General features: G+C 39.6%; 2 protein-coding genes across 4 annotated transcripts; one reads left to right on the top strand and one right to left on the bottom strand.

Annotated features, from left to right (window-relative positions):
* The first annotated feature begins 792 nt into the window (after positions 1 to 792).
* LOC117243068 (mediator of RNA polymerase II transcription subunit 24) lies at positions 793 to 5315 on the top strand. 3 transcript variants are annotated; one of them, XM_033510248.1, is made up of 10 exons: positions 797 to 1063; positions 1229 to 1380; positions 1454 to 1579; positions 1648 to 2964; positions 3074 to 3522; positions 3589 to 3681; positions 3771 to 4061; positions 4154 to 4601; positions 4688 to 4844; positions 4931 to 5315. In XM_033510248.1, the coding sequence occupies exons 2-9, from the start codon at positions 1252 to 1254 to the stop codon at positions 4832 to 4834; spliced, it is 3000 nt and encodes a 999-aa protein (XP_033366139.1). In that variant the 5' UTR covers positions 797 to 1063; positions 1229 to 1251; the 3' UTR covers positions 4835 to 4844; positions 4931 to 5315. The 3 variants fall into 3 exon arrangements, with proteins under 3 accessions (XP_033366140.1, XP_033366139.1, XP_033366138.1); XM_033510247.1 differs by lacking the exon at positions 4931 to 5315 and having other exon boundaries at positions 4688 to 4894; XM_033510249.1 differs by lacking the exons at positions 3771 to 4061; positions 4931 to 5315 and having other exon boundaries at positions 793 to 1063; positions 4688 to 4894.
* Positions 5316 to 5529: 214 nt separating this feature from the next.
* Positions 5530 to 18488, bottom strand: LOC117243060 (transformation/transcription domain-associated protein). The gene is made up of 10 exons (XM_033510225.1): positions 18363 to 18488; positions 17952 to 18251; positions 17669 to 17863; positions 9213 to 16976; positions 7678 to 9036; positions 7401 to 7575; positions 7095 to 7326; positions 6266 to 6908; positions 5946 to 6159; positions 5530 to 5873 (listed from the first exon to the last, which is right to left on the bottom strand). Exons 1-10 carry the CDS (start codon positions 18486 to 18488, stop codon positions 5530 to 5532), a joined length of 11352 nt encoding a protein of 3783 aa, XP_033366116.1.
* Between the last annotated feature and the right edge of the window lie 197 nt (positions 18489 to 18685).

Consider the following 18685-nt stretch of genomic DNA (forward strand, 5'->3'; position numbering starts at 1 on the left):
TTTCATGCGGATTGTTAAGTCATTTGTTAGAATTAGAGAATGGTCATCGAAAATCACTTTCGCTTATAGTAGACAAAAGAAGTGAAAATAATTGTTTTACTTCTTTTTGTATAGACAGGTATCTGTAAAAAATATTTTAAGGATTTTCCTGAATAATTATTGAAATCCAAGTTTCAATCTGAAGAATCAAATCTTCTGATCTTATTTCTATTTTATACGTTGTTTATTATTACTTGGAAGTATCGGGTTTAGAAAGTACAGATAGTGGAATATTTAAAGTAAAAAGCATCTCTTTGCCATAAGCGAATAATGTCTTATCACCAGTTTTAGGTGTTTTTGTTGTAAAAATATCAGGTATACGTAGAATCACGTCATTATTAGGATTAGGATCTCTGTAAAATATTATATAATAAAAAAGTTACTACTCAGTGGTCAATATCTTTTTAAATATTTCTTATGAAATATACACGTACGTGAATGTAAGCATAATAGAATAGCCCAATTGCTATAAGAAGTCCTATCACGTTTACAAAATTCCATCCTTTCCATGCATAAAATGGATCAAATGCCAGTGCTCTTCTTGTACAAACTCCCATTCTTCCAGAGATTTAAATCCTGACAAATAATACTTGTATGTGTAACCTAATGTTTGTAATTATTGTAAAACATAACTGTGCATTGTAGTTAGTGATTTTTACAGATTTGTCAATTTTAAATGAGTTGAAAAGTGAGGGGGGGGGGGAATGTTCACGTTAGGGGATATACTCAAACGAAAGCATGTCTCATAAGTATTTTTTATTGCAAGAGACGGAAAATTTTACTAAGTGAATTTAATAAGTTGTCTATGGATACTAGATAGTTTGACATTTACAAAAATATATGAAAGTGTATAAATATCAAATATCGATTATTTTGATGTGAGCCGAATCACGTCTGAATAATTTCTAACAACTACACAATATGGCGCTGATCATGGACGCCGTAGGAGGATTGCTGTCTGAAAATGGATTGAAAATATGTCAGTTGTGGTAGTTTATTAATAAATTAAATTTTCTGAAATGAAGTAAGTAAGATGATTTAGATAGTTACTCTTACTTGAGTAAAAATTACTTTACGTTTTTATGTTTTTGAGGTTATACATTCAGTCATTGAGATAATTTTGTATACATCTATTTTAATGAATAAGAAGTAATTTTTGTGACAACAGAGACAACTAATAACGTTGCAGATGATGTTTAAATAGGAGGAATTATGTGTAACCTCCTAACATCAGCCATGGAGACTAAAGTAACTAGTAAGACTAGTAGTTTGAAAGCTCTTTTGCTACGTGCATGGAGGGAACGTTGGAGTGATTTACAATGGGGTATTAATATCAAAACTGTAAGCAGTCTGTTAATTACTTAAATGCTTATTATCTATACTTCTCAGAAATACTTTGTTTCATCATTTTTAGATTTTACCAAGAGGTGTTAGCGGAGATGTATATAATTTAGCAGACTGTATATTACAGCAGGCACTAGTAGGACTTGGACCAAATCAATTAGTACTTTCATATTTGAAACATTCTTTAAGTTCTCAGGTATATATCATTTATCAATATTTTGCTATTATCTTTTTAAAATAATATTTACATGTATAAATTTTCAGTTGGTCTCCTACGCGGCTGTGTTACAACGAATAAGTAAATACGATGCCTTTCACAAGCCCCATTGTATCTTAAGCCTTCTAGAATTTTTAGAGTCTATTCAAGTAGGAATAACGTGCCGTGGTAAACCAGAGGAGGATCTTTTGGCTGCTGCAGTATTATCCATAGTACATTGGTTGTTACAGTGTTATTTGCATACTTTGACAAAAATGCCACAAAACAATCCATTGACACCACAACCAACAGAATTGATGGACAAACCAGCCAGTATATTGAAGCAGATGCTTAGCTCTGATTTCCTTTGTGCTATGATGTATTTAGCCAAGTATGATGACAAAGATTTGTATATAGAGGTTGTAAAAAAGTGTCAAGAGATTGAAGCACTGTTAAAAACTAGTAGTCTCAAGTCTTCTGTTCCTATAGAGGAATCTCTAAAAAAATTGTGCAATTTGGAAGTTGACTGTGTAACACTATCTCCTGAAATGTCACAAATGGAATCTATAACTCATTGCCTGCAACCTTTGTTTGCAGTGCAGGTGTTGCTAAACCCTAGTACAGAGACGTCCGTATTCGTTAATCAAATGCTTATGGTCCAAAGACTTAAAAATTATACAAACGCGAGACTGTATTGTGAGATAATTCGTGCGTGTTTAATGTGTCTGCACAATGTTACTAGCACGTTTAAAGAATCGCAATGGGGCGCTTTCACTTTTCTAAAAGTGCCCCTTATTTTGAAGGAATTACACGTGGCGCACACGAATGGAGACGATAAATTGGAGTATTCACAAGATATTCTAGACGCCTTCGAATTACTACTCCAATTTACTCCGCTTCTTGACATAGTGGACACTGCATGTTCTTGTAACAGCATAGAGTGTTTGTTAAATGCCCTGCAGAAAGTCAACTTGGTTACAGAAAAGCTAACGAAACAATTAAGTGGCAGAAGGGAAGGCGTTACCGCGACGTTACAGAAATTAGAATCGTCCACGTCCACGCCCTCCATTCCTAAAGTAATCGTACGTGCAGAGCCAACTTTATCTGGAATTTTGAAAACCCTCAACGCAGATTATACAAAAATTCACGAGGCGCTACTTAGTATGTTATACCAAGTTTTGACTGGGAAGAGCTTCGAATTGATGCTGGCGGTAGCTACCGTTGAAGGAAAATTGAAAACTTTTGTTACCAAATTAATTAAGTTCAATGAATGCAGCAAGCAAATAAGTGAACCTGTTCCACCAAAGACTGCAGCAACTAGAGCGATGTTGTTCGATATATCGTTCCTTATGTTGTGTTCTATAGTGCAAACTTATGGATCTGATGTAAGCTTTGATTGTTACATAGTATACATATTATACTTACATATTACGCTACATATTACACACTTTTATTACTCACTTTACCATAAATTAATGAATTGTATTTTTCTAGGCTGTTTTAGAGGAAGGAGAAGGAGACTCCTTTTTCGAACAGTGGGTACGTGAGTGTATGCCCGAACGAAACCAACCAAAGTCGCCCCAAAAAATGTTGCAGAATATCGACCCTGCAAGGGTGGATGCGTTGTTAGCGCAAATTAATTCTCCAGAAACGGATTTGAAATCTAGTAATATAAAGTGGCATATCGCGTGTCAATCAGCTATGGGGGCTGTGAAAGAGCTTCTTTGTGCGTGGGAGAGCGACGTACTTGGAGCTAGTGACGTTAAAAGAGCTCTAGATGGTTTGCGTGCAACTGCTTGTTGTTTACCAGTTTGTGCAGCGGCTTGGCTTTGTGCATATATGAGCATTACTCACCAAGATGCACTCTTGAAACCTCTGAACATGGTACAGCATTTCTTAACTCCGCTTCCTGGAGATGAAATGCAGGAAAATCTTAAGGAGCGGTTAGTACAGATATGAGAAATTTTTACGGATACTTAAGATTGTTAAAATTAAAGTTTGTATTTTAGATCGAGTTTAATGTCACAAATCATTCGTAAAATGCAATATGATGTTCATCCCCCTACACAATCGAAAACGAAGGTGCTTTCAATGTCTCATAGGTATCATCTTAAAGCTTCCTTAATTGCTGTTGGTTTTATTTTTATATTTTCTATTTTATGTTACATCTTTACATGTGTGTTTTTGTTAGTATTATATCAAGGCAACCTATATTGGAGCAATTAGAAACTGTGTGGGGGAATATAAATCAGCGAGGATGGATAAATATCCAGGCGACACAATCTTTGGAATCTTTGTTAAATACTGGTGGCCCCTTATGGTTCGTGACGAATATCGTGAAAGAAGTATTGAAATATCGTTATCAAGAGGAGTTGGACCAAGCAGTAGATTTAGCGTTCGCCATTTTTCATCTCGACATCGAGAACTGTACCTTAGATCTCATTAACCATATCATTCCACAATATTTATATAACTCTTTACAGTAAGTTTACTTACCTTAAATTTTCACAACAATTTTTGATAAGTTCATTTATAGCTCGATAACTCTATTGATTTAAAACAAATCTCTTTCAGGAGCGAAGAACTTGTAGAACCACAATCCTCAGTGTTAGCGAAATTATGCGTGTACTGTATATTTTCTACGTTAGAATACAACAATTCGAATCCTTCTCGTGGGAACAGTAAAAAACGAGTCCGTCGAGACCTAGACGCAGATGAACTGGACGCTCTTGGCGTGCCAGCAAACAAAATTTTAAGATTAAATGAGACAGGAGATTCTAAACCTATATTCGGTTCGCAAAGTCCGCAAGCTCAGGGTTCTACTAATGGTCAAAAATCGGTTGTGTTGAGGGACCCTCTTCTCTCAGCGTTAAATGCATTGTTCACGATATTCACGTTTCTAGCTGGCAGAGATGGTGAAGTATCTCAGCAGACTCATTTTATACTTCAATTTTTACGTCTGATGGTACAATGTGGAAAAGATAGAACACGTATCGTGTTGCAGGGAATGCCACAAACATTGGTGAGTTTTCATACATATATGTTTATTTTTTTATTTTATAGCAGTGGATGAAAGATGAGATTTTTATTTTTGTTGGTTTATTTAAGGTACCTTGCCTTCTGAAGGCATTGCCCGAATTGTTCACGACTGATATTCTGCTAAGGTTTTATGATATTCAAACAGCAGTTGGGAGAAAAGCAACTGCTCGTGATTTATGTATGCTGAGAAATATCAATCTGAAACCCTCAAAATAATCTTAAGATAGTGAGATATCAATTGTATAATTATTTTCAAATACATGAATTTAATAGGAACTTGGTTTAAATACTTTTCCTCTTTTTAATTGATAGATACTGGGCTGTAAAGAATTTATCACAGAATTGAGAAAAGGTAATTATTTTAGATAATTTATTTCTCTCTTTTTCTTTCTCATTCTTTAGATTTATAAACACTTTTTGATAAGTCACTATAAATTACACTTAAAAGTAGTATGTACAGTAAATGATACAGATGGAACATTCCCAAATTGAGAATTTTTACACGATATAAACATGTGTCATATAAGAAGATAAATTGATTAAAATAACTGCAAAACTATAATAATCGGATGATTCCGAGCGAATCACGAACATATACTTTACAAATAATTCCTTACATTCCAGCGTAATATTTACACAACTTAGTACAGTATGTCTTGAGACCACAATTATATGGAAACTAATCGATTGAAATTTAGAAAAAAGAGAAAAAAACGAAGAAAATGATACACATGTAGTAGATGTCCAAAGTATAGAGAATATCAATGACTGTAGCTGCTTCTCGCAATAGAAAACTGAATTAGTACAAACAATAATACAAGTTCTGCACAAATTATGAGAATCACCCACATCCATCAATTTCTCTATATTTGTTCGCATTGGAAGCACAAGTAGATCCTAAGAAAACTCGATTACAACCATGGGTGCCAAGACGGATCCATTCTGCATAAATTATCATGACTATTGGCTGCAGCGACCAACGTGCTGACTTTACTATCGGTTCCATCGAAGTTGGCCAAAGAGTTCAGCCTTCCAACGATCGCGTTCACTGCTCGAGTGACCATCGTTATCAGAAGCTCACCTTTCATATCTGTTGGAGCTTGCGATGAATTTTCAGCATCCTCTTGTTTCTTATTATGATCCGCGATTACTTCATCTCGTAAAATTGCACGAAGAATCGTATGCACTTTGAAAGACGGTTGGACTAAGCAACGAGCTGTGGCAATTGCACTGGCAGTCAGTGGTCCGGAGACACCTAATTAAAAATGATTCTTCAAATATTTTATAATCTTCATAAGTACAATAAAGTAATATAAATTACACGGACCTGTACTGGTGAGGAATTCTAGAATATTTGGTGTCAATCGGAAGGGAACTGGTCTATTAGCATCTAGCTCGCCAGATGTATCATCAACGTCAAACTTAAAATAAGCAATATTGATGAGACCAGAATCTTGATGCACGTACATCATATCCGGGTTCAATCTTGTCAGATGGAGCACGTATTCGGCGAAACAAGTCAAAGATAGTTGTAGAGTGAACTGTAAAAATTAAAAAAGAAATGAATCAATTAGTACATGGAACAATCCAATAGTGCTCGCTTAGTATAGCAAAATTAAATTTCAATTGATTGGAACGTAATATTACTATTTTTCTGAAGGTCCAGTAGTCGGTTGCGCCAGGAAACGTTTTCACCGCCCAGTCTCTGAGCATTGTCTTGGCAACCATCGTCGTCTGCACTTCTTTCAGTATGTCCCTTAGCACCTGATGACTTGCTTGTGCACCTCTAGCTTGTACCGTGGCCAATCTATCGTAATACCTAGCTATAGGCGCGTCATGTTCTATACCTAATTTTGCACAGCCTTGTTTATAAATGTCTAACAAAGAAACGGAAGCAGGATTATCTTCGACCAGTCGCATTTGCGGTGAAACCGCGACCACGCGAGGAACGGTGAAGTGCAAGAACCTCCTTGAGGTTTCTTTTTGTTTAGCCAGGTAGTGATTTAACATTCGCAATAATTGAAGGACACGTTCTTCGCGTCTTGCATCGCCCAATCCAGCATCATTGACAACTAAATAAGGATACAAACGTCCATTATGTCCGCGAATTCGTAATCTTCTAGCCGCTGTATTATGTCGTTGAACAACTTCGACCCTTGGCATGAATCTTGCTATCCTTACGTAATAATGAGAGTGTTTAGGTAAGAGAAATTCGCCTGGTAGTTCTACTTCGGCAGTTTTCAAGCTGAAGTTACTTAGAAATCGACATTTCTCTTCGATTAAGAAGGACCTGTTTGATATCAAGTTGATAGATTCAGATTTTGGAGTAGAAGTGAAATTTATTAGGTTGTGCAATAAATTTATTTGCTATTTTTTACAAGAATGATTTTTCATTTTTCTATAATATTCCACAAAATATGACATTAAAAGAACTTATCGCACAACCAAATACAGATTTCTACAAAATGATACTTACTTTGGTAATTGCTTCGTCTTTCCTTCGAGAATCTTGATCCACTTCTTCAGCTTGCTGATCAGGTTATGCAGTAATCTCGCGCCAGGTACGGTGAAGTCGAAGTCGCTTTTGAATTGACCCTTCATCTTCTGGAAAACGGGATCTTGGACGGTAGCCTGAGCTCTGCGTGCCAGAGACTCTGAAGCCGCCGAGCCGAATGTGTTGTTCACATTTTGAGAGGAGGATATATTTTCTGGGATTTGAAAAATCCTTCTTTAACAGATTCTAGAGTTTAGATAGCTATAAAGACTCAGTGTCGGAACTCACCAATTCCTATGCCAAAGGTAGAGACCAGTTTCTTCACAAAGTTCAAGGTGTGCGGAGTTATGGTTGCTTCGCTCACAGCCCCACGATTTTCGAATGCTATCGCGTAACACTTGGCCAGACCTTGTCTTAGCTGCCTCAGGACTTCTTCGTACCAAGTTTCTCGGAACCAGACCATCTGAATCATCAAAATTTGGTATTAATCACTTGATTCATATTTCTCATTTGTTTTAACGCTATGATTAGCTAGTTTAGAAAGTGTATAATTTATATAACTAACTTGGTCCACGATGCCTTCTAAGCTAGACAAAATAGTAGGATGAATATCTCTCTGCATATGCATTATCTTCGAGCACCTCCACATGGGCGGCGTGGCTCGAATTGGTCCCGTTTCAGGTACTCCTTGTTGCTGCACATTTCCCGCAGCTCCACGACCTTCCACTCCTTCCTGGCTTTTTCCAGCAGCCAATTCCGCACTCTTATACCTCTCACGTTGTTCAATCTTCAATGTAAGGTACAAAGTTCTAATGGAGAAATACACAGCTTGCGGGAACATTCTCCCAACTTGGCTCAGTAAATTTAGAATCACGTTTCCTTCGTGTCTAACCAAACACATCAGCAACTGAGGTATCCAAGGTAACCACTGAATCGGAGGAACACCTACAGCATATTTCTCTACGGCTTCCATCAGAGAAGATTTATCGTCGTCGTAAGTGAGCAGCCATAGAACCTTCGCCAAATATTTCCTGGACTTGGATTCGTTCTGGTGTCTGCAAGCGTGAAGGAAGCAAGTGATCGCCGAGATTCCAATAGAAATCTGGCGTGCATCACGCGTGAAGATGTGCTCCAAGTAATCACCCCATAAAGCCCAAGCTTTCACTAATGTATCGTGCAATTGAACTGCAGCTGAGAAGGCTTTGTTCGCATCGTCTGATCTACCTATCTGTGACAACAGCATGCCTTTCAAAGCATAGAATTCTGCAGTCATCTCTTTAGTGAAGTAACGTAGATTTGTTGATTCAATGACTTCTAGACCTTCTTGCAACTCGTTTTTACCACTAACCGAAGCCATCTGTAGATAACATTTCACCTGCTGTCTGATCTTCTGGAAGCAATCGACGATAGGCACGCTGGGTATCGTATAGATCTTCGACAAAGAATCCAAACACACACCACATAGATTATGCTTCCTGGCTATCTTGCCAAAGTGAATGATTGCCTGGACGGAAGCGTGGACACCAAGCATCGAGTGATTGGTCGTTTGGTCTTGTTGTGAATCGTAGTGACTCGAGATGAACGTATAATGATGTTGACGCCAGGTGAAAATGTCCGACCAATGACTCAAGTCATCGGCTATTACGGGTAATCGATTCCGCCATGTTTTCACGATAGCCTTCATATCGTGCAACGACGTGCTTCTTCCGTGTAATAGTCCTTGGTGGATCTGCATCGCTTCTTGAAGCTCCATAATCTGTTGAGCTGCTTGCAGCAATGGTAGATGGACGTGGCTCACGATGTGAGGTAATCGACGCCATTCACGCATGCATAAACCGGATGCTAGTTCTACGTATCGTTCCACTGCGTTTAGGTGCTGATCCTCGCTGTTACATATCGCTAGGAAACCTCGGTACAGATTCACCTGCAAATATATAATTTTTCAAAAATCATTTTACTGTACGTACTAAGAAATATTATCGCGTGTTTGAATGTGTGATGGAATGAATTAAAAGTATTGGATTGGTAACTAAGTGATTGCGGATTTTGTCATTAGGTGGTAATGCCAACCCAATTAGTTGCCAACCCAATACATTTTACCTTCCAAGCCATCTCTTTCGGACAATTATGTTCCACTTGAGCAAGTGCCTCCTTCATCATAGCCCAATTAGGAATACGCCAAGAACTTTCAAGAATCAAAAAAGGATTCTTCTCCGCCTTTTTACTTCCATAATCCAATAACAGGTCCCATTGGTTCAACTCCTTTGCACATCTTATCCAGTGCTGTTCCCAAAGCATGGCTTCCCTTTGTATTTTAAACGGTGCTGGTGTTGACACATAGTCCTGCTTAAATTTTGTCATCGCTACGTCATAAGCACCCTGTGCTTGCTCAAAAAATCCCTGTTGTTCTAACGCAGTGGCTTGTAAAGTTTCCTTATAGTGGGCGTGTTTTTGCCAGAGACCCGACCACATATCTTCTTCACACAACAAGGAATACATATCAGACAGCGAATCCAGGATCTCCGAATGGGGACTGTTATCAGGTTCGAAGTCGTAGCAGTCTGTCTCTCTCTTAATTTTGAATTGATTATTTCCATTGTCGAACGCCATTTGCTCCAAACTTAGTGTCATCCTGTGCCAGAGATTGTGAGATCTGCCCAGATACTTCATCAAAGCTGGCCGCAAAGGCACTGGTGGATTACAATGAGAAATTGCTTCGACAAACGTGGCTATAGCACTTGGATGACAATCTTTCTGGATGACGTGGGTGCCGCTGCAGATAAATGGCACGATCTCAACTGTCAAGATGCTTTGCTGATGTTCGTCTAAAATACTCCAAATCCTCGGGAAAGTCTCCAGCCAAACACGTTCCGCCAAATTCGTATCCATGTGACAAAGTTGCGCCGTAGCTAATAACAATTGCTCTGTTCTGATCTTCTTGGCGTATTCTATAAATTCACCCTGTTTAGCGATCAACTGCGTCAACGTTGCTTTCCCGGTAGTGATGATTTCCTCTGGGACAGTCGTAGAATCAATGTTAGATAGATCCATATCCAGAATCTCGTCTTTTACATCAGCCGTTTCAGAGATATCCTGAGGTTCTTCTTTTATAGAGGTGTATATTATGAAGTTCTTGTGCTCCTCGCTGTCTGCCATGTTTATCACAGAAGTTATACTCGGTAACAAGGTATCCTGATTCGACATTTGAATCTGAGTGGTCGAATTAGCAGTGACAAGAAGCAATTCGATGCACTGTTTGATCCAATAGTGAGGACCAATCGCGTCCCAACTTTGGCTGCAAATGATATACAGAAGTCTATCATGAAGCCGTCTTCTCATCGAGCCATCGAACACTTCGAAAAACTTGGCTCGTATCTGAGGTTGAACGCATCTTAAACCGGATAAAAATGCAGGTTCTAATTTCGACGTTAGTTCAGAGGATTTCAGAGTTTCGTCTCTATAAATATAATTAACCAGCTCTAAGAATTGCCTGTTTAATTCTAGATCATCAGGGAAACGTTTCTCTACATACTGCATCATCTTGACCAGAAGAATTGATTTCTCTCGCAGACTGGGCGCCTGGTTCATAGCGATAGGGTTTTTATTCTTCATCCACTCTTCGAGCATCTTCGTGATTGCTTTCATTACTTTTATGTCTTGAGTTTTCTCGATCAAGCCGACTAGAATCGAGCCTATGAACGTTTTCCTCATTTCCACGCCCATCACCACCACACGATTCTTAACGAGGTCCAAGCTTAATATTAACAATTCGCTGCCAACTGGATTAGCATCCGCTTGAGCGGAATGCAGATGATCCTTGGCCATTCTGTGAAGAACTCTCATGAACGGAGTTATCAATCTATCTATGTAACTTGGATTATTCGTGCAAGCTGCCTTGAGCATCATCAAAGTTCCGAACAACGTGCTTGGAGTAGCCGTGGTGTTCTTCTCGTACGTAGCCAAACCATCAACGATAAATTTGCCAACAGTAGTGTACAAAGTGTCTAGTTCCTCGTATTTGGAAGCGACCGTGGAAGAAGTCGGTTCTGCAGGGAAGATGGTCATCAAACGTGATAATAATCCATGAACCAAACGAATGACTTTGGTATTGCTGCTCGCTATACATGCGCCTATGCCTCGTTGCAATGATTTGAAACTTGACAAGATCTGTTCCCTTTTCATGACACCTAGTAAAAACGTGAGGACCTCTAAAGCTGTTGAAATATTACCATAATTGGGCTGAGTGCTATCCACGCTAGCTAAAACCTTATCTAACCAACCTAACATAAGATCACAGGATTGTGGCCAGACGTCGGGCTTTAGCGCCATTTTTAACAGAGCCACGCAGCGTCGAGAGAGTTGTTCGCCTGGATTGCCATGAATCGTGGTAACGTCGTTCACTTGACAGGCCAGTCGAAGCAAAAAATTCAAGATAGCGTCAGCGTGAGCTCTTTCTATAGGTTTGGTAGAGCCTGGTTCCATTCTAGGTAAAATAACAGGGACAGTTGTACTTCCTGTCGCTGTCTGAGCGGTCATACGTTTGGTTCCAGTCGGATCTTCGCTCATAGGTCGTTTCACAGAGCTCACTATAGCCTTGTTTCCACCAGGATCGTTGCTCTCTGCTTCGTCTTTGATTCTATGCAATTCCCATTTTATGATCACTTCTGCTAATTCAACGGCTAATCTCCTATGCTCTATAGTAGCGGTTGGACTAAAGCCTAGCCTCTGAATGGAATTCACTATGTGCTGCACCAAATGATGCCTGACAGGATAGTACACTTTATAGTGTCTGACTACTAATTGGAGAATATGGAACAGTTGTTGCATGGAATGTCCTTCTTCTACGATGATCTTCTTGGTCCAGTGTGTCAGCATCGTGTTACCATCTTCCATTCTGACAGGCATTGCTGGAGTTAGAATCTCTAATGCTTGTCTCACTACGTTTCTTGCATCCAGTGCATGAGCTTTCAAGAGACTGTGAAAAACTTGGAGAACTATCCTCTTATGAATGGCGAACTTTGCTATTATATGGCTTAAAAGTAGGTGACCATGATACCTCGTTGTAGGATCGACACAGTTCTTGCCCAAAAGACACGGCCACGCGAAAGTCATCAACCTTCGCAACTTATTACCTTGTCTCTTATTACTGACATCGTGAATATGTTGAGAAGCTTGTTCGACCAGAAGACAAGAAAACTGGAGTAACGAGATTCGAACGCAGTCCGCTGAACCGAATGGATTGTCCGGGTCGATGATCTTGCTGATGAACACGGAAACTACGTTCTCTGGATTGTCTTGATACGGCATCGGTGCTCCTCCGATTAGTTTCGTGCCTTCGCCTCGTTCGAAACTCACAGCGAAACAAGGAATTACGATCAATTGTAATACATTAGCCTTTAGTTCTTGGGACAAATTGTTCGTAGGGAAATGATCAACGAACCTAAAGAAAGCGCTTCGTTTCCACTCAACTGTATATTCTTGTGCCACTGTATGTTCTAAGAAGTCCCGTAAGAATTGGAAATCAGGAATAAATCTGTCGCAAGTCGCTCGCAATAATTGAAATAGCAAATCGATGTCGTTAGGATGGTGACGAAAATAGTGTAATAAAATTTTTACAATAAGCTTGGGTTCTTTCCAATGGCAATATTCCACGCTCTCGACCTTTTTGTGCAAAGCTTGATATTCGTCGTTGCACCAAATTTGTTTCAATGCACCTACCAATTGACTTTGAGTCGATAACCACTGTTCGTCAAATTTTATTAGGATAGCGATGATTTTTATAGCTTGGTGCTGAAGCTCGCTCTTCTCACTGTGACTCAAGTTCGAATTGGTTTGAGAATGTGCAAGCAGCATGGTAATTAACCTGGTCGTGCTACCGTGTAACACATCACGGAATGGTTTTCCATCTTTTTGTTTGATAAGGAATTCCAAGTACCTACTCCACTGTTGATCTTTGATATTGTTGTCGTGTAAAAATAAATTGAGTGTCTCAGTCGGATATCGTAGCAAGAATTTCATCAGAGGAATACGAAATGGGCTGGACACTTCGACCATTAAGGATTTTTCCGTCTGCAAGACGAGTCTGCAGAGAATGTCGATAAATATCGGAGTGGCTGCAGGAATTTCGTGAAAGATTCCTATAATGGTGGCTATTTTTTGTTCGTTTTCGCCAGACTTGGATATGCCTTTGTGTGCCTGAATTAGATTCTCCAAAAGCTTCTTCAAGTGCTGTAACAGTTGTTCACAAAGAGCAGTGCTGAACGTACTTGGAAACAATTGCGTTAAATACGAAAGTCTTTTAACGCAGTTTAGACTGAGGTTTCTATGATCGCCTAAGGTTAACAGCATAGGTCGCATAATGGCGTGGACGGATTGCATGTCGATCTGGAAACCGGCTATGAACTTTTGCATGCACTCGAAGGCCGCCTCTTGCAGTTCTGCGTTCGGTTTTTCCAAAGCTTTGTACAAAACGCCGAAAATTCTTTCACGGCAGGTTACGATGTAATGACAGGCGGCTAGAGCTCTCAGAGCTGATTTCCTAAGTGGTATAAGGTTCGAGACAGATTTATAACAAGGTAGTTTATTCAGATTAGCGTCTTCTGCCTCGCTGAGTGCTAGAAGTTCTTGGAAGAACACGTCGTGTTCCGTTAAATCGATCGTAAATAAACGTGGATTCAACGTGGTACAAAACGTGTTTCCATCTATTAAACCAATCTGTGCGTTAGCTGGTTGATGTCTGAGTAAATGTTTCTTAGGTGGGATCATGTCTGCCAGAACTTCTTTGTGTGGTTCCATTACTTCAGTGACTGTTTTATTCTGTATTTCAGCGAGCAATCGCAGAGAAGACATGGCCTGTTCTCGAACTAAAGTGTGTGGTGAAGTCACCTGTCTCACTAGCTCATGGGTAACCTCGTATAGACTCTTATTTTGAGCTTCGATTAATTCCGTGTTGCCATCTTGAATTCCAGGGTTTACGCAGACTCTCAGCATTTTCTCCAAATTTGCCTTCGCCATGTCTATCGCACCGTTCGAGACTTCTTCCGTTAGATCCATCATCACGAACATGAGAGCCTTCAGGAATACAAATAGATGATTCAGCACCCACTTGGTCGCCATTCTTTCGAAAAGAAACTTTATAGCGATGCAACCTCCTAATTTTGCGTACCAGGCCCGCTCATAACACAAAGAACACATCTTTTCCGCCAGGTATTCCATTAAAGGTAACTGGCAGGCTCTTTCTTTGGAGCCAAGAATGTTGGTCGCTGTTTCGAGAATTAAAACCAGAGCTAGATGTCCTGATTTGTATAATTCCTTCTCTTCGTGGCCCATGATGACAGCCAGAGCATCGATCAAAACGAGGGGATCTTGACCTTGCATACGAACTTGTCTTCCACTTAAGCAAAATGGACCAGCTTGCTGCGCTATAGCTACCATAGTGTAGTGTCTGACGATGGATACTACAGTACCTAATACAGAATGTCTTAATTCTTTAATTTCTGCAGCGACAAACAATCCTGTCAGAGCTGTCTGCTGAACGTTTCTCGCGACAGTGTCTGGGCACTGATAGTGCGGTCCTCGTTGATGTGAAATTTTTCCTTCTTTGAAGCTGGGATGCATAAACAGCTTATGTAGAATAGCACTGTTGTCATCGAGTCGCAGTGACGCAGCCAGGTAGCAGCTGATCACCTCCCAACACTGTCTACGATAAAAAGAATCCGTGTTGTTAGACTTCAAGGCATTGAACGCGGTCTCGATTACTTTTTCCACTGGGAAATCGATCGGTTTTGTGGGTTCTTGGAAATAGACGACGATAGCTGGCGAATTAGTCTCACGATCGTTGTATTCGAGTTTCTGTGGTTCTATCATCATCTTCCTGTTTCCACCACCAAATTTACCAAGTACTCGAAAAGCCACGTGAGCTTGGTCAGTAGGATTATGCAGTGTTCTCCAGAGCGCTTGCATCAAGTCAGCTCGTACAGGTTGTATGTGTTCGTACAAGAAATCAGGCTGAAGATTGTCCACGCATAATTCGAGAGTTCTTAGTCCTTGACTGACTAGACAGTAACTTCCGTTCAACGCGGAAACTAGAGGATCCATCAACATCGGTAAATAAGGTAGAAGTGAACTGAGTCTCACTGGGACTGTCAGACACAGTTCAACGAACAAGTCCTTCATATGTTGTCTGTGTAAGCCAGATTGCAATCTGTTTAAACCTTCCAACATATTAGGAAGCAAAGGTAAGAATTCTTGATACAGGAGATCATGAGAACCACCGCCAATAGATCTGAAAAGAGCTCTCAACAAAAGGAAATAGTTGTAAGGTTCTTTCGCTGACATGGCTAATTCTATGGCTCGATTGACGATTTGATTTAGATGCGGCCTCAACATATGTTCGTTCTCAGCAGGGAAAAGCGACACGCTACCAAAAACTAATTTAAAAAGTCTTAAGTATAAATTGCTTCTCTCCACGTTGGATCCCATGTCACCCATTCTTTCTAATAAATACTCGACCAATATCGTTGCGAATGTAGACGATATCGTGGGACTAGACAGAAAGGCACTTCCGATAATCTGTAACGCGCAATTCTTGAAGATCCTCTCGACCATGTAGTCGATCGAAGTCGAGAATATTTCCTGGAATGTTTGTGGATTCATCTGAGTAAAAACGTTTCCAAAAAGCTCTAACACTTCCTTCTCTTCTCTCGTTCGAATCGTTTGAGATTGGGCTGGCCTGCCTTGTTGCGCGACAGTTCCGATGGTTGGAGGACCTATCGTGTAAATATCCAATGCTGGCAGTGCCCATTTTACCAATTTAATATACACTAATGTCTCTTTCGTCTGAAACTGATTAGACTGGGTCACTTCACCCGTCTTGCTGTTGATACAGTTCGCTGTGATAGCTTTTGCTCCGTGCACCAAACTTTTCACTAAGTTTCTATAATCGGCGACGTTGTAGCTCATAGCTTGAGAAGAAGGAAACCCAAATTTCGACTTTCCAGTCTCCTTCTCCTCGTTCAAATCGGGAACAACTGGTTTAACGTCCTCTGTCTTGATGTCTAGACCGGGAGGTGTCATCTGCTTGGCCTTGTTACGCAAAATTGGTATATAGATCTTCGCTATTGTCTTGAATTTTAATACGAACACTAAGAGAATCCTCATAAGAAGTTCTCTTCCTTGAGTACTGTTCTCAGCATCGGATCTTTGCCTTACTGTGTCTACTAGGTTCATCAGCAGCTTGCAAGATACCATCTGGACGGCCGTTGGAAGACTTTGGTCCAATAAATTCTTGCTATAAAGATGTACAGCTCTGGACACGTCACTTAATGGTAACAATAACCTGACATGATGAACCAAGTCCGCAAGGGTCGAGTATGCAAGAGGTCTGAGAGATTCGTGGGTAGTCCAGCCTCGTCCAATAAATATATCTTCGTCGAAAAAACACTCCATATGTGGTATAAATTTGTTCCGAAGATCCGTAGCCAATATGTGTCTCGATGCAATTACTAATTCTTTTCGTAGATGCGCCACTTCCATTGGACACAACGTGAACAAACCTAAGATTCCTTTCACCAATATCGAGCTGTGTTGAGACACTACGTCTTGGTACACTCTGATGACGTACGCTAGGAACGACAGTGTTTTGATCTGAGCACCCATGAAATCGACGAAAACTTCCTTGTTGAATCCAGGAGAGGCTCGATGTTGAGGACTCGGTTGCAAAGTTATGGTCGTTATCACGAGAGGGATGAAATCAGATACATCCTGGTGCACGTTCTGTTTGTACAATTGATTCATAAGTACGACTATGATCGGTAATTCTTGAAGCACTTTGAGCGACAATACCGCCTTGGGAATCAGATTGTACTGGAAGAAATGAATTAATTTTGGGATTAGACCATGACTGTTCATGCATACTTATACTTTTGTGAATATAATTGAAGAATTTAAGTAGGATTTGTTTTATCTACTAAATGTTATATCGAGTACTACGTTTTCGATATTTTATATATTTCTGTACGTTATATACATTTTTGTATCTTCAAATTTCGACTGGCGGAGGCTGAATCGTTGTTGTCGAAACTATTTTATTTTATGCGATAAAGAAGAGCTCCCATAAGACTCTAATAGGGCTTCTATAGTTTCCGTGTGATAATTAAATATATTTAATTCTCCACAATCCCTTGAGCCATATTCAATCGAGTCGTATTCTTCGTCATTAGCAAATTCCTTACACTTTAGGAAAATATGCAATATGTCATTAATATCCATGATTTCTTATCTTAATTCTATGCTAAAGATTTCCTTAAGACACTGAAAGCTTTTTCTCTATTGAAACCAAAGCAAGATCGAGGCACAAAAATTTCAAGGATATTAACGTAACTTAGGAAACTAATACGTAACTAATAAAGGCAAAATATTTGCACGAGCCAGAATGAACCCAGTCTCCGCCGTTCGAGTGTTGAATTTATGAAGTCTCCCATAAAGGTGTTTATACCTGGTATTTACCACAGTCTATTTCGTTTTAATGGATAGTAAAACGCCTGATGGTCACTTACAGTAACGACAGTACCATCCGCAGCCTTTTTTTCGCTTTGTATAGCAGTAATCGTGAAGGTTTCTTTTAAAAGTGCTTCTATATTTATTTCTGACAAATCCTTTACCCTCAAGGGTGGTCGAGGCTCGAATATTTTTGGCAGGTTCTTTGGTAACTCGCTATACACCGATTTCACGAATTGCAGAAAATATTGTATCTATAAAAGAGAAAATTCAAGACTTTGTGAAAATTTCTCTGATAAAATTCCGATAGGAAAACTTGTTATCTTAAAGAAAGCTACTTACTTCCGGATTAAAAGTCGGTTTGTACTGTTTGTGCAGTTCGATAATGATCCTCAGACACACTAAAACGTTCTCCTCGTTGTCGGTTTCCAATAATTTCGACATCAAACTCAAAATCTGTTTTACGTACGGGCGTAGATACTCGTTGCTAGGTAATCTGTGTATCATTTCCAAAATCAATTTTCTCACTTGTTGGATGTTGTACTCCGATATAAAATGTGGTTCTCCCTCTTGCAGTATCTTTAAGAAAATTTTGATCATATGCTCGAGAAATGTTTTATATTGCGAGGAGCACATGATCACCTGTAATAATGTAACATGGCCAAGATTAAAAAGACGTTGAGACGAGATTTAAAAAAAAAAAAGAGAGAGAGAGAAGGTATGTAATTTGACTGTATAGGGGCGAATCGATACCTCAAAATTCTCCGACAATTCTTGAGCAGCCTTCAATTTTAATTCGTCCTTTGAAACTGGATCGGCTAACATGGTTACGTACGATTTGTACGTATTCATTTGAGTCACTGGGTCCGGCGGTGCCATTTTGATTGCTCAATGGAAAATGGGATCTGTGCTAACTCTGGTCCATTAGAAAACCTGCGAAAAATTGTAACCCGAACGTTTCATTTTCGTTCAAGGTCACCGTATTTAGTTTCTTAAAAAGACGCTCGTTCAAGATCACTAATTTTAATTTCATAAAAAGGAAGGTTCGCTCCATTAAAAATGTCCACGCGAAACTT

The sequence above is a fragment of the Bombus vosnesenskii genome, unplaced genomic scaffold (assembly GCF_011952255.1).
Source record: "Bombus vosnesenskii isolate JDL3184/JDL3185 unplaced genomic scaffold, Bvos_JDL3184-5_v1.1 scf7180000013265, whole genome shotgun sequence".
Taxonomy (NCBI): domain Eukaryota; kingdom Metazoa; phylum Arthropoda; class Insecta; order Hymenoptera; family Apidae; genus Bombus; species Bombus vosnesenskii.

Bases quoted from the DNA above. Each gene is read 5' to 3' on its own strand.
- LOC117243068 (XM_033510248.1), top strand. From the start codon at position 1,252: ATGTGTAACCTCCTAACATCAGCCATGGAGACTAAAGTAACTAGTAAG. The intron at 1,381-1,453 runs GTAAGCAGTCTG...CATCATTTTTAG, and splicing joins GGGGTATTAATATCAAAACT to ATTTTACCAAGAGGTGTTAG. The intron at 4,062-4,153 runs GTAAGTTTACTT...AATCTCTTTCAG, and splicing joins TATTTATATAACTCTTTACA to GAGCGAAGAACTTGTAGAAC.
- LOC117243060 (XM_033510225.1), bottom strand. From the start codon at position 18,488: ATGGCACCGCCGGACCCAGTGACTCAAATGAATACGTACAAATCGTAC. The intron at 7,576-7,677 runs GTTAGTTATATA...TTGATGATTCAG, and splicing joins TAGAAGGCATCGTGGACCAA to ATGGTCTGGTTCCGAGAAAC. The intron at 6,909-7,094 runs GTAAGTATCATT...GATATCAAACAG, and splicing joins AAGACGAAGCAATTACCAAA to GTCCTTCTTAATCGAAGAGA.